This window comes from Podarcis gaigeae (assembly GCF_964106915.1).
Source record: "Podarcis gaigeae genome assembly, chromosome: 1".
Classification (NCBI taxonomy): domain Eukaryota; kingdom Metazoa; phylum Chordata; class Lepidosauria; order Squamata; family Lacertidae; genus Podarcis; species Podarcis gaigeae.
This window is the reverse complement of record NC_139678.1, coordinates 37,659,041-37,673,329: the sequence shown is the minus strand read 5'-3', so window position 1 is coordinate 37,673,329 and position 14,289 is coordinate 37,659,041. Positions and strand designations below refer to the sequence as shown.

At 41.1% G+C, this 14,289-nt stretch overlaps 1 protein-coding gene and 1 long non-coding RNA gene across 6 annotated transcripts in view; one reads left to right on the top strand and one right to left on the bottom strand.

Annotated features, from left to right (window-relative positions):
- NOVA1 (NOVA alternative splicing regulator 1) overlaps positions 1 to 8,519 on the bottom strand; it is a 143,874-nt gene extending 135,355 nt beyond the window's left edge. Inside the window, exons 1-2 of one of the 5 annotated variants that reach the window (XM_083743531.1) lie at positions 7,183 to 8,519; positions 5,196 to 5,339 (exon numbers count right to left, since the gene is read on the bottom strand). In XM_083743531.1, coding sequence (XP_083599657.1) covers positions 5,196 to 5,339; positions 7,183 to 7,318 — 280 coding nt within the window. In that variant the 5' untranslated portion in view covers positions 7,319 to 8,519. Of the gene's footprint in view, positions 1 to 5,195; positions 5,340 to 6,394; positions 7,157 to 7,182 lie in introns of those variants that run through there. The other 4 variants (XM_083743533.1, XM_083743535.1, XM_083743534.1 and 1 more) reach the window with 4 other exon arrangements.
- Positions 7,599 to 13,956, top strand: LOC310846735. Its single transcript, XR_014565528.1, has 3 exons — positions 7,599 to 7,667; positions 10,204 to 10,315; positions 12,733 to 13,956. It is a non-coding gene; the product is annotated as an uncharacterized lncRNA (long non-coding RNA).
- Positions 13,957 to 14,289: the final 333 nt, after the last annotated feature.

Sequence of the window (14,289 nt, the reverse complement as noted above, 5' to 3'; positions counted from 1 at the left end):
ATATTGTTCGGGAAATTAATTTTCTGAATCATTTTCGGCAAAAGTAATTTTATCCTTCAAAATGAGGTGACAGGACTTTAAAAGAATTTTTAAAAATCAATTATTAAAATAAGTGAAAGAGCAAAGAGGTAAAGCGACAACTTAAGACTTCTGTTAAACTGGAAGTTCACCAAAATTATGTTTGTATTAAGATATCTAAAATTACCTTTATTTCCTTTCTAAAACAAATTCACTTCCATGATCAGGTATTAGGAACATCACTGCCATTCCAAATAGCATTTCATTTTTTAAATGCTGTCTGAAAGATATTTATTGTGCAGATTATTTTACTAGTGCATTGACCTTTTTACCTTCACACCATCACTATAAAGCTAAGCAGCAGTTTAAAATGAAGCAATAAGGATTCTTTCTGAAATGGATGCGTCTTTCTTGGTTCCTCTATAAAACTGCAATATTAACTATATTAATATTAACACGCCCTGCAATATTAACTATATAAGAACATTGCACACAGAAAAATAATTCTCTATTAATAATGTATCTAAGTAAACTGAATTCCATAATTTAAAAAAATTAACAAGTTCCTTCTTTAACATTGTTCTGTCATCCTCAAATAAATTTGGCCTATAAACCTTTCAAAAAACTAATCCACTGTGCATGCTGATAAGTAAAAGTTGCAAAACAGATAGGCAACTTGAAGATGTCTCCTGGCTATGCTCATCAATCTGATCCCAAAACTCTTTCTAGCGGAATTCCTTTCCACTGGTTGCATTAAGATTCACTCAGTGAGTGATTTGCTGGAATGTATGACCACCATATTTTAGTTTAGAAAGAAGTTTCCTCCAGGAACTCATCTGAATTGATCAGATGGAGGGGAGATGTGATTGTACACCATCCTGCCCTGCAGTAGGGTGCTAGATCAGGTGACTATTTTTCCTCTCCCATTTTTAAGGCTGAAATCCTACATACACTTAGCGAAAAGTACACATTCATAAACTGATAGATCAGTTTGTTAATGCTGAAGATTGTACACTAAATGCCTATCATTTTTTTTATTATTTAAGGGACGGGGTGGGGTTAGAGAAACATCAATACTGGCATTTCAATTCAGAACAAATCCACTCTTTTTAAAGTTTTATTCAACAATCATAAGATCAATCACCAAATCAACAAGGGACAAAAACCACAAAAGTACGAAAAGTCCCCAACACCCAGAAAGCATATTTAATGGAAATGCTGCATTACTCCCCATATTAAAGAAAACATAACATTACACAAAAAGCTACTTCCACGTCATACAGAATTCTCATCCATTTATAGCTTAATTCTGAACAATAAAAAATAAATAAATCAGAACCTAACTTGTTTTTTCTCATTAAAGCAGACTTTGCAAGATCAATGACAGCTGTACAACTGAGAATTATACCTTCAAATAGCTAGTATTCAATGCTTGGGCATTTAAGATTTAAAAAACCCAAGAGAACTAAGCTTTGCAGATCTATCTCAGTGACCACAATTACCACAATGATCACATACTCAGCATTACTATTTTCTTCAGAAACAATCCTCCTGAGTAAAAAATGGTGGTAGGAATACAACCTGTAGCAACATTTAAGCATCCTAAAATAAGGACACGTTTTGTGGGGCAGGGTGGTAATGACATGTACCATGAAAGCTAAAACGTAATGGGACAGATGTGTCAGCCTTTTACATGAATGACATCCTTGCTGGAATACATCTCCAAGCATCTGGACAGCCACACTGCACACAGCTATTCACATTCATATCCTAATTTCAACCACACGTACACTGTAACCCTATGTATGAAGTCAGAAATAAATCCCATTGAGTTCAATGGGACTTTTTCCAGGGTGAGTATAGGATTGCAGTCTCAATCATGTAACAGCTTTCATTTAACAAGGAGAGATTTAAAATTACAACTATTTTTTTTTTAGCGGAGAAATGACTGCTGAACTTAAACAAAAAAACTATTTACCTCTACGCTCTCATTACTTTCTCAAAGTACATAGCATTTTGTGAGAACACCCTTTGAAAGGTTGCCTGTGGGGTTATTATTTTGAAATTATGAGCTTCAGGAAAATACTGATGTACATTTGATCATTTTTTAAAAAGGGGGGGTTAACATTTTCAAGGTCATAACTCATAAAATTCCTGTTCAACATGTTTTACTGAACTTCTCCATAACTCTTCCTCAGATTTTATTAATATCAAGTCAAATACTAAAAGCAAGTGATATAGAATATCATTTCACAAAGTAACTATGCATTTCCTCTTAAACTATTGAGTTCCTTTAAAATGTCATAAAATCAATGGGATTTTAACTAAGAAAATATTTTAAGTGTGTGTTACATACACCCAGATTTCATATGTCATAAGGAAAGAATTACCAGCCATACATGTATGTACAGCAGCTTTTTTATTTTAAAAAATGTGCATTGCACTACTCAAACACAGAATACACAATAAATCTATCTACTATACAGCAAACAAGAAAAAGTCAGCAGACTATTATATGCAGTTGTCCAATTTTATCAAGTAGTATTACTGGAAAGTCCAAAGCAGAATTACTGGACATTCCAAATCAGAATTCTGCAGTATTATCTTTCCTTAAACATTCTTATTTTCTAGATATTAGATTATAAGTAGAGAAGCACAGACAGACAATGCTTACCTGTTTTTTAACAGTTTTGTGCCCAAATAAGGATATTCATTCTGAGCATTTGGCCAATTTTACTTACACTCTGGATGAAAAGTGTTTTGATAACCTGGATTAACTTGAAAATGCTTGCTAATATCCCAAACTAATCAAAGGGCAGCAGCACTGAGGGGTTTTCTTCAAAGTATGCCAATAGTATGATTCATGTAACTAGCTGCAATTAATTTTGTTACTTCTAGTCATATCAGATTAACTAAACTTACTCTGTGCTAAATACAAACTCACATGGAATATAGTTCACAAACGCAACTATCATTGATACGCACAAAAAGTTTTATAATCTAGCTGTTGCCATTGAACTGTATAACTGCCAGGCATCTATGGAACAATTAATACCTATAAGTATTACATTGATCAAAACTCTAGTTGGATACAATATTTACAATGCTAATCGGAAATTCACACCTACAAAGATCAGTGTCTAGTCTAATTTAAGGATGATCAGAAGTTAGCATAGTTCAGATTAAGACTTCAGGATTTATAAATGGAAGAAACCCAAATTACAGTAGGTTGGAGAATCCATGAGCTCAAACTATACGTCAGGCTCATGTTCAGTTCTAAACAGAAACATTAACTAGCACCATTAAAGAGTGAGATGTATTAGCATGTTTATGTAGTTTATGGATGCCCATATTTATTTATTCACTAAAATTGATCAACACTGTGGTTTCAAATATAAACGAGGTCTCACAGGACCAAAATTAGTGATTAATAAATAACAACAACAAGGGATTAGTTTACACCTGTTACAGTCAAACTGTACAAGCTCTATCTCATGCTGGCATTTCTTCAGAGGGAACCTGTTTACGTCACAGAAACACTTAACACAAGGCTGTAAACCCCTCATCATGCCTTGTCTTTTTTTTTAACCTTCAGAGGAAATTTCTATTAAAATCTTTGCATCCGCCCAATTCAACACTTAATATTGATTTTAATTAGAATGGAAAGGACTCCTGTTAATGGAGCAAACAAAAGACTCCAATCTTGCTTAATACTATATAGCTAAATCAAAGGTTATGATTTAGAATTTGCATTGATGATCAAACACAAATTCTTCTGCACTGTCATCTCACATTGGCTACTCTTATGAATATCACAAACACATCTGTAATTTATTCATCTATTGTCTCCAAACTCAATTTGCCATTATAGCTATAATCCAAAACTGTTACAATTTTATGTCCATATTGATTATGTCATCTATATACCAGCTTTCACTTTTTAAAAATATACAAGCTTTTTCATCAACATTTTAAATACTATTTCATGAAAAAGACACCATTCATAAAAAATAACGCATTGTTATATACTGCATCTTGAATGGATTTTTTCATATAAGTCTTTGAACACATACACTCTCTGCCTCTGTACCACAACTATCACAAGAGAATAACAACCTTTATATCAAACAACAATGATCCACTTCGGAATTTAAGAAAGTAGAAAATGAAACACTCTTGTTTTACTCATGACAGTCTTTCTAACTACTTTACAAGATTCAATCATATCTGTGAATCAGTACTAAATATAAAGAATTTTTCTTTTCATTACAAGAAAAAAGAAAACAGGCCATCTCAATGGAAAGCGACCAGTGCTAGAGTTAAGAAAAATCAAATGACTATCAGAACACTTCCTTTATTGACAATGTTTCTTTTATCAATAATGCTTCATTACTGGTCTATATAAAGAAATGTTGCTTTTAATGTACATTAAATACCTCCACACCAGTTTAGAAATCTTTATCAACATTATGCATTCAAAAATGATAATAAAACACCATATGTGAATTATACAGCCTTCAGTATGTATATTTTATAATTCAATCGTATAGTACTTATGTGTACAATATTCTTAGAGTCTAAATTTCCAAACAAAATTATTTGTTTTCTTTCGCAATAGGTTTCCGTTATATATCACAATTGTGAAAAATACACAAAATCAAAGAAACATCTGAAGAGCAGCACTTGGAATTTATTTCATGTTAAGATGTATGAACAAAGCAATGAAGCAGAACCAAAGTACGTAATGGATTTAAGGTAAATGGCCTATTCTACAAGGAGAACCTGTGTTTTTACTTATGAGCTTAATTGCTATAATGTCTGAAAACTTCAGCAAAACCTGTAATGCCAGCTGTCAAACAGCCTGTTTTTTAAAAAAACATTTCTTGCAATAAGATGAACTGTGTAGAACACACATGCATAATAGCAATGATTCTTAGTTTTTCCACAATCAGGTTTAGACAGCGAGCTATCTTTTCTTTCTTGCAAAATAACAAATACCAATATATTTACTTAGAATTGCTTGTGAAAATGCATTTTACTATTCAAGAATGCCAGTTATTGTAGTGGTATGCTGATACTATTTAATTCTACAGGTACGCTAATGTTGTTTAATTATACAGAATGTGGATACATTACCCTAGGGATTTAACAAATAATCTTCTAAAGCTTGCACCTACCTGGATAAAAGTCTTTGGATTTAGAGAGCTTGATGGTAGCTCCAGTCTCTTTCTGCAGCTGAACAATTGTCTGTCCTCCCTTCCCAATTATAGATCCAGCCGCATAACTAGGTATGAGGACCTTTAGAAAATATTGGCCGTCCTCTGAAAAAATTGAGATATTGAAGGTTAATTAGCTGCCTAAAATCTCATTCATCCTCAAACCTTCAAAAAAATATGCCTTTCTATTATAGTATTAACGTACAGGTATTCTGCACAGATATGTAACCAGTTGCACTATCCTTCATATCCGCTGTGAAAAAATGAAGAATCTAATGAATTGTCCTTAATTTGGTGGTGCTATGAGAAGCAATGACCCAATTCAAGTTGTAATTCTGAATGTAAAATAGTTACTAAGGTATAACTCTTCAGAAAGAAAGAAAATACCTTACACAAGAATTTTGTCAAGAACTACAACTTTCCCTAAAAATGCTGCAAACTGGAAAGAAAACATTAAAAGGGCATTTGTTCACCATTAGTACTGTACTCTCCACAACACACAGCTTTATCCACTAAATCCAAAATTTGAGATTTTATTCAAAGAGTTTTAGCTATTGACAAGAAAACTTGGCAATATAAGTGGATGCAACCATTTGCCTAAGTAATCCAGATGTATTTTTAAATGCTTCTCAAGTGGCAATAATCTCTTAATCAAAGGACATTAATAATATTTCCCCCTTTAAAAAAACCTGGAGTCATGCATACACTTTAAAAGGTGACTGCTTATGTCATGCCCAATGTAATGCCCAAATCAGAGCAAAACGAAAGAAAGAAAAAAGCCAGAACTGGGGAATGAATCAAATATTTCTTTACAACTGAACAATTTGCTCCTCCAATGAATGACATCAATTCTATGGACCTTAAAGAAACTGCTTGGAAAGGATCTCATGTAAAAACAACACACACATTTAAGCCCTCTTTATTAAAAAACAAATACACACCCCTATCTGCTTTTCACAGCTTAACCTAAAAATGCATCATTACAGAACTTTGCTTCTATAAAGGAGCAGGTTCAGAGCCATCCTACTTTTCTTTGAGAGTCCATGTCCCAGCTAGTACAGGTGCGCCCCCCACCCCACCCCGCAAAGACATTATACAAACAGTTAAATACACGAGCTATCTAGTTCTGCTGTTTGTTAATGTTGGATGAATAAATTCACCTCTGCCTCGGTGCATTGTTATGAAGACTCCAGTGCAAATGAATAGAGGAGATGCTGGTCCCGTTATAACTCATCTCATCCAGGAAGAGCAGGATGTTAACTAACAAGTCACCGCACCAAGACAGGCAACTCCCGCCCTCCCTCCGCAAACCTCTCTCTGACACACACACACGCGCGCACACATCCCATCACCGTGACCCAACCCCAGGAAGAACAAATCTTTGCAACATTTTCCACCGTAACAGAAAGTGGTGCCAGGAAATCGACAAGATTTTTGTTGTATTGGGTGGGTGGGAGGAAAAAAAAATCTACCTGGCGACTCACGAGAAGGGGGGCTTAAGAGGGGATGGGGGGAGTGAAAGTGCTTCTTTTCATCCGCCATTTATTCATTTAGTTTCTCCCAATTGTTCAAAGGCGTGCGCTGGTTAGGGGGGCGGGGGGGGGGGAGAAAGAGAGAGAAAGAAGCAGGCGAAAGCAGCAGCCCTGGGCTTGGTACAGCCCGGTGGGTCGAGGCTGAACAGCCCTCCCCTCCACCCCACCGCGACCCCAAGTCAGGACGAATATGCGAAATTAAAATAAAACGGGGCTGCTAGATGCTCGGAAAGCGGCGCCATTTTGATGAATGATAACATTAGAGAAATAAGGAATGTTTGGGGAAAGGGAAAGGAGGGCGAGGTGAGGCGAGGAGGCAGGTAGGAAAGGGGAAGGTGGGTGGGGAATTTGGGAGGAGGAAGAGGAGGAGGGGAAGGAGGAGGAGGAGGTGGTGTGGAGGGGGGGCGAATACCCACCGCCCGTGTTGGTCCTTTTGGTGCTGCCGGCTTCGGGGGGAGCTTCAAGTGGTCTTTTCCGAGAGTCCGGCGGGTCCAGGTCTATGGGCACCCCAGTGTGGGTCCCGTTCTGCTGGATGGGAGCTGCCGCCATCATGTTTGCTGCCGCCGCGAGAAGGATAACTGGCTTCTCCCTTCGGGGTGGGGGGGGGAGCAGGGAGGGGGGAGGAGGAAGGAAGGGGGGGCTCGTCCCGCTTCTTTCGGGCTTCTTCTTGTCCTCCTTTTAAAAGCTCGAGCTAATCTGGCAAGTCCAACACCCCCTTTCCCCAAAAGGATGGGGGTTTTTTTTGGGGGGTGGGGGCTGGAGGAGGAGGAGGGTTTGTTTATCTGGCACCGGTGAAATGGGTGGGTGGGGAGGGGAGGAAAGGGGTGTGGGGGTGGGAAGCCAGGCAGGACGAGTGGCTGAAGGAGCAGCTGCAGTGCAGTGCCAGCAAGCAGAAGCTGAGGTAAAAGAGAGAGAAGGGGGAAAAGGGAAAAGAAAATTAAAAAAGGGAAAAGAGGGGAAGAAAGGGGGGTGGGGTGGGAGGGGGGGAGAAAGAGAAAACAAGGGGAGAGAAGAGAGGTAGGGGAGGAGGAGGAGGAGGAGGAGGGGGAGAAAGTGAGACGGAGGAGAGAGAGAGAGTGAGAGAGAGGGGGGAAGGAGGGAGAGAGAGAAAGGAGGGGGGACGGGAATGAGTGAGTGAAGCAGCGGAGGGAGGGAGGGAGCGAGGCTGACGAGGAGGAGCGAGCGAGGTGGCTGAGCGAGCGAGCGGGAGAGAGAGAAGAGGAGGAGGAGGGGGATAATTCAGGGAATTTGCCTCTGTGGCCCCTTCAGCCTCCACTCCCCGCCTTTTTCTTTCCTTTTCCCCTCCCCTCCTCTCCCCTGCCTCTAGTCGTGCGCCTGCTGCTGCAGCTGGTGTCGAGCGGCTGCCTGAGCTGAGGAGAGCTGCTGGTGGTGGTGGTGGCTGTGGCGGTGCTGCTGCTGCTGCTGCTGCTTTCGCGCTCTCATTCTCTCCCCGTTTACGAGTCTTGTCTGTGGCGCGCTGCCGGGCTAGACTCTCTCTTCAGTCAGGAGTTGCTCTCGCTTGAGCCGCTTCTCTCGCTCCCTCCCTCCTGCGCGCGCACAGGCACTCACTCGCGCGCGCGCGCCCTCGCACAAAAACTCAGGAGCTCGTGGCTTTCGGTTGTGTGGGAAACCGGCTCGCGCTCCTTTCCCCTTCCCTCAGCGACACCCCCATAACCCAAACAGGGTTTTTTTAAAAAAGAGAGAGGGAGGGGGGAGGAGGACAAGAGGGGGCGTGAGGAAACGGAGGGGGCCCGAGAGAGAGAGGAGAGAGATGACAGTTAAATTATATATATATTTATATATATCTATTAAGGCAGGCCTTAGACGGAAGGATGGGGGTTTGAGCCAATAGGAGCTCAGGAGCGCTGAGCTCGGATTGGAGGGTTGAACCAATCAGAAGAGACTTGTGGAACGGGGGCCCCACGCTGCCCTTAACACCCCTTAACGCATAGAGAGTAATAGGTGTCTTTCTTCACTACCACAGGCGGAAAAGCGGCCCTGGGGCAAAAGCTGCTGGGAAAGGAACACGGCAGGCTACACACACAAGCAGAACTCGTGTCCATAAACAGGGCTGGCTCCAGGTTCGCGCCGGGAGACCTTGTCAACCGCAACCGCATCTTAAGCGAGCGGGCAAAGTTGGCAGGTCACGCGCTTTCTCTCCTGGGGCAGCGCGGTGGCGAGGGAGAGCAGGTGTGCGAGCGGGGAAAGGGCGGCCGGCTGCCCCTTGCCAGGAGCAGCTGCCTCAGTCAACCTCCCGCTGGCTCGCTTCTCCCGCCGCTGGGAGGCTGGGAATTGGGGAGTCCAGTCCTCCCCATAGCGCTGCCCAGAGGAGGGAGGGTGAGCCAGCACAGGGGCAAGTGGTGGTCTCCCCCCCAAACACACACCCACACCAGCAGGCTTCTTGCTCACCTCACTCTGGAAGTCTCCTAGTGGGACCCAACGCCACCCAAAAGAGGCAGTAAACTGGCAGTATGCCGAGATCATTGGGTCAATATTACCTACACTGGCTGGCAGCATGATTCGGGGGTCCCCACGCAGCCTGGAGATTATTGCCTTCTGCATGCAGAACAAGCACAGTGCATTGTCCCTTCAGCCAGTTCTACCCATGCAGTGCCACTTCCTTGGATCGAGCACTCGTCTGCTTTCACAAGCAACTGCCACTTGCACCTGGAATGTGTGTGTGTGTGTGTGTGTGTGTGTGTGTGTCCAGGCAGGGGGACCTATAGGAAGCTGCCTTATATGCAGAGTGAGACCAGTGTTCCATCTACCCCAGTACCCTCTACATGAGCCGGCAGCAGCGCTCCCCACGGGTTCGGACAGAAACCTTTCCCAGCTCTACCTAGAGATGCCAGGGATTGAACCTGGGACCTTCTGCATACAAAGCAAATGCGCTACCACCAAACGACCGCTCTTCCCCAAGGGAAGGAGGTGTTAGCGCTGCTACGCTCTGCAGCTCAAATTGGGCCCAATGGGGCCACCCAGAGTTAGCAAGAAAGCAAGAGCAAATTATGCCACTCTTGACAGCAGAAGGCACCACCTCTTTCCTTTCTCTGACACATGAGGAAGGATTTAGCTTGCTCAGCTCAGTCAACATTGCCCAGCTCCCCAGGCTGTTGTTGCCTCTGCCTCCCTGCACATGTATCCACTTCCTCTGGGCACCTAGGTGTTTGGGTTTGGTCCCAGTCTTTCCTGTGCCGTCCAAAGAAAGAGAGTAAGATGGCAGCTGCATCTTGCGTTCTTTCTCTGAACAGACCTGACACCCCAGACTAGAGATCAAGGGCCAGTAAGCAAGAAGAGGTCACAGCATATAGAGCTCTCTAGGCTCAGTTCTTCTGCCATAGCACCACCTAGAAAGAGAAGTCAAGCAAGCAGAAGCAGGAGAAGAAACTTTCCTACCATGTTTCCTACTGTTTCTTTATCTGTGCTCTCCCGTTCAGTGGTAGAGCAAACTAAATCCTTGCATCCACATCTCTCAGAAGGAGAGGCTAGGTGAGCAATTGGAGACAGCCGTAGCCATTCCTTGCTACCACCACTTGCCCACTTTTGCAGGTGAGTGAGCGGCCCCTTCCCTGTGTCATCTGCATGTCATATAGCAAGGGGGCCCACCTACCCAAGAGCACATGGTTAGAATATGTAAGTTTTCCTGAGGTGCCGGGGCCTCAGTAGCTGTTGGTTGTTGCCAGTTTTGTAAATAAACACATGCTTCTCCTCCAGAAACAGCTACAGCTATTGGTTGCTTTACTGCTAATTTGCCACATTAACATTAAAATATTAATCAAGAGGAAGGAGAGCTTAAAAGCAGCCTCATAAAAAAGGGAAAACACTCTAATAATGACTGGAAGCACTAACCTAGTTTTCTTTGGTTGTGGGGCATGCAAAACATGAATTACACGGAGTAGCTTCAGATTCCTCAGTCGCCTTTGACTATGTTGCTTCTTGAGGATTACAGATACAGTGGTACCTCGGGTTACAGACACTTCAGGTTACAGACTCTGCTAACCCAGAAATAGTACCTCGGGTTAAGAACTTTGCTTCAGGATGAGAACAGAAATGGCACAACAGCGGCAGCGGGAGGCCCCATTAGCTAAAGTGGTACCTCAGGTTAAGAACAGTTTCAGGTTAAGAACGGACCTCCAGAATGAATTAAGTTCTTAACCCAAGGTACCACTGTATTGTGTACTCCCCAGCAATTAAACCACAGTAGCTGTCAGTTACATGTCGATAATCAGCACCGTAAATTAAAATCTCTTTGCTTATAAGCATGCACTTAAAAAGAGAGAATTAATCTACCTTTCCAGAACTATCAGTAATGTGAGTATATGAGTGTTTTTAAGGTCTCACTCACTGGTGGCCCACCAAATTGGCAATTGTGTCACTGCAAGCTGTATCTAAATATAAAGCAATGCCACACTAGTGCATTCCACAGTACATATACAGTACCATGTCTTCAAGTGGTTTTGTCTATTTTACTTAGTTGGAGAGCGCACTCATGCCATGCGTTGACTACCAAGTATAACTAATCCAAGGTAAGCAGGTCCCAAGTAAATATGCTGTTAACCATTTTTTCCTTCTCACAGTTAATATCCTCCATATTTTTAGAAGCCACCTAAACTTGTAGCCATCACAATGTTTGGTACCAATGAATCAATTATGTATTACATGGAATTGCACTAGCACTCTTTGTTTGCCCTGAATAAACAGCTAGTTAATTTCATTGGATAACTCTGAGTTCTAGTGCTTTGAGAGAGAATAATTACCTTTTTCTGTTCACTACCTCCACAACATTCACAACTGAATAACTTTCTTTTATTTTCTTGCTTATTTGTTACTTTTTCAAGCAAAAAAGCCTTGCTTTGCAGGAAAAATGCTTCTTCACTCATCATTTTTACTGTTTTCTTCCGATCGACATATCTTTTTCTTTTCTTTTTTGAGACAGAGCAAATGTTTGTACCAGATGTATGTGTAGCATAGATTTATATAATGTCATTATAATATTTGATGAATTATAGAATTTCCTAGAAATTCCTGCCACAGAATTTGCATATTTACTGTTGCAGCACACCATCCTACCATTTTCACTGAGCTTCTCACCGTTATCCCATGGTTTCTTTTCTAGCAAGTTAAAACCATTTTATAGCCCAACAGTATATATCAAAATCAGAATAAATCATGTTTTTAGCCATAAGCCATACAAAATTACAGATGAAACTATGCAAATTAAAATAGAACTGGAAAAAGCTATGAATCGATGGTCTATCATACTGGTGAAAACAAAATAAAATCACATAGAAATCAATACAGTGGTACCTCTGGTTACGAATGCTTCTGGTTACGAACGCTTCAGGTTACAAGCTCCGCTAACCCAGAAGTAGCTGCTCCTGGTTGCAAACTTTGCCCCAGGATGCGAACAGAAATCGCATGCCAGATGCATACGCGCACCTCCAGAACGAATTAAGTTTGTAACCAGAGGTACCACTGCAGTCCATCTTACAAACATTCTTATTAATTAATTCTTGTTATATTTAATGGCAGCCAGCACATATATAGCTACAATACAGATAACTTGCTGGAATTTAATCCAATTTCTGCTGGTTTGTCCAGTTTACATAATAATTCGAAACAGGCTAAAGAAAGCTTAGCCCAATGTTTTAATTGATGGGCTATTTGAACAAATTGGTTCCCACCCACCCACAGCTATATTCTCACCAGTACAGAACCTTAGTTTGTATCAGATAAGAAGTTAACACTCATCCAGTGCTGTAGAAAGAAATTGCTGCAGTCTTCATAAAGTGAAAGCTCTTCTTACAAACAACTTTGGAAGTTATATCAAGTAATTCTCCAGTGCACGCTTAAACATAAACAGCCTGTACCATGGTGCTATTTTTACTTCCACCAGTAGAGATAGATCTTGCTAGATAAACATGTCTGTTGTTCTCTTTTTAAACTCTGTTTATTTCTGCCAACAGTTCAAGTCCAGCAAAGCATGCTAGTGAGAGTTCATGCAAATGAATCTGAGTGATTTCCTAAATCCAAGTAGGCACCTCAGAGCAAGTAATCTATAAATGTTCCCTGAGACAAATTTTAGGGAGTCCATCGGTTGTCATGTTCATAATTTTAATCCAATAATTAAATAGAACCCTGCTATTAAGTTATACAGTTACTCAGTTTAGAAATATTATTTTGGGACTGTTTGGAACTTTAACGTCCCTGAATCATTTGTTCCATATCCAAATTTAACTATTTCACTGTTCTGACTGACTCCAGTTACTGTGTGAATAAGTAACACTATTCCTATTACAATTTCCTGGTGTTTGCCTTCGTCACTTCTTTTCAGTGAAGCACCTTAAGCCTCTGAAAAGGATCTTAAGGTTTGAGAGAAGATAACCTGGTTCCAAGCTGTTAATTGCTGTTGTTATTATTGTCATTTATTAAGGAGCTATCAACTTACCCTCATACAACATTAGTAAAAAGACAACCTCCATCTTGAGCAGGCACCCCCAAACTTGATCTTCCAGATGTTTTGGGACTACAACTCCCATCATCCCTAGCTAACAGGACCAGTAGTCAGGGATGATGGGAATTGTAGTCCCAAAACATCTGGAGGGCCGAGTTTGGGGGTGCCTGATCTTGAGGAACTTACAGTATAAGTGTTGTGTGGGGTGGGGGCAGTAGAGGGAGTTGAGGGGGAGAAAGACAGATTAAAGGATAATGGGTGCACATTTGGAAAAGCAATTAAGCATAGTGTCAGTAGTTGATGAAGATTAAGGGGTTGCATTAACAATATTCAAGGAAGAGGTGGGACTTGAGGAAAGCTTTTACCTGTGGCACCTCATCATCACTCAGCGAGGGCATTCTTGAAAGAAGGACAGCAAGAGAGAATTGGTGGCATCTGAGCAGGAAACATTCAAGTGGCTTTAGTTCTAAATGTTCTTTTTTTCTTTTTTACAAAGCTCTTCAGCAGAAAAAAAGATATTTTAGGTATGGGTATCTCTCCAGTATCTTCTGTTGTGCACAGAATTTTTATTCCTAGCCTTTTCCTATCTTTTTCAGTATCCCTTTTCAGTACCCCCCCCCTTCTTGTAAGCTCATGTTTCCGCTGTGGCTCCAACTGGTTTCCTTCTGTTTAAATAAGTTTGATGCTATCATTAAAAAAAAAAAAACAATCTTTAGCAATATGTTTATCACAAACGTTCGGGGCATGTAATATTATTGCAACTTTACATTTTATTTGCCACGTTTTGTGCTCAGGGAGGCTTCCCTTACAAAGTGGAGATCTCCTTAATGGGAAAATGCATGCACTGTCCAAGAAGAAAAAGACAAAAAGTAGAAACAGAAGAAGCTACGCTGGTTTCTGCTTCCTTTTTCAGTGCTTGTTCAGACAAACAAGCCTGTGATTTCTTTACTCCCTTGCCAAGAGTGCTCCAGTTTCACTTGTCTGTCCACTTGCTTGTACATGGATCCTATGTGAGATTTTCCTTCAACTCCATTTCTTTTTGGGTAGCCCTTCTCCATTTTCATGCCTC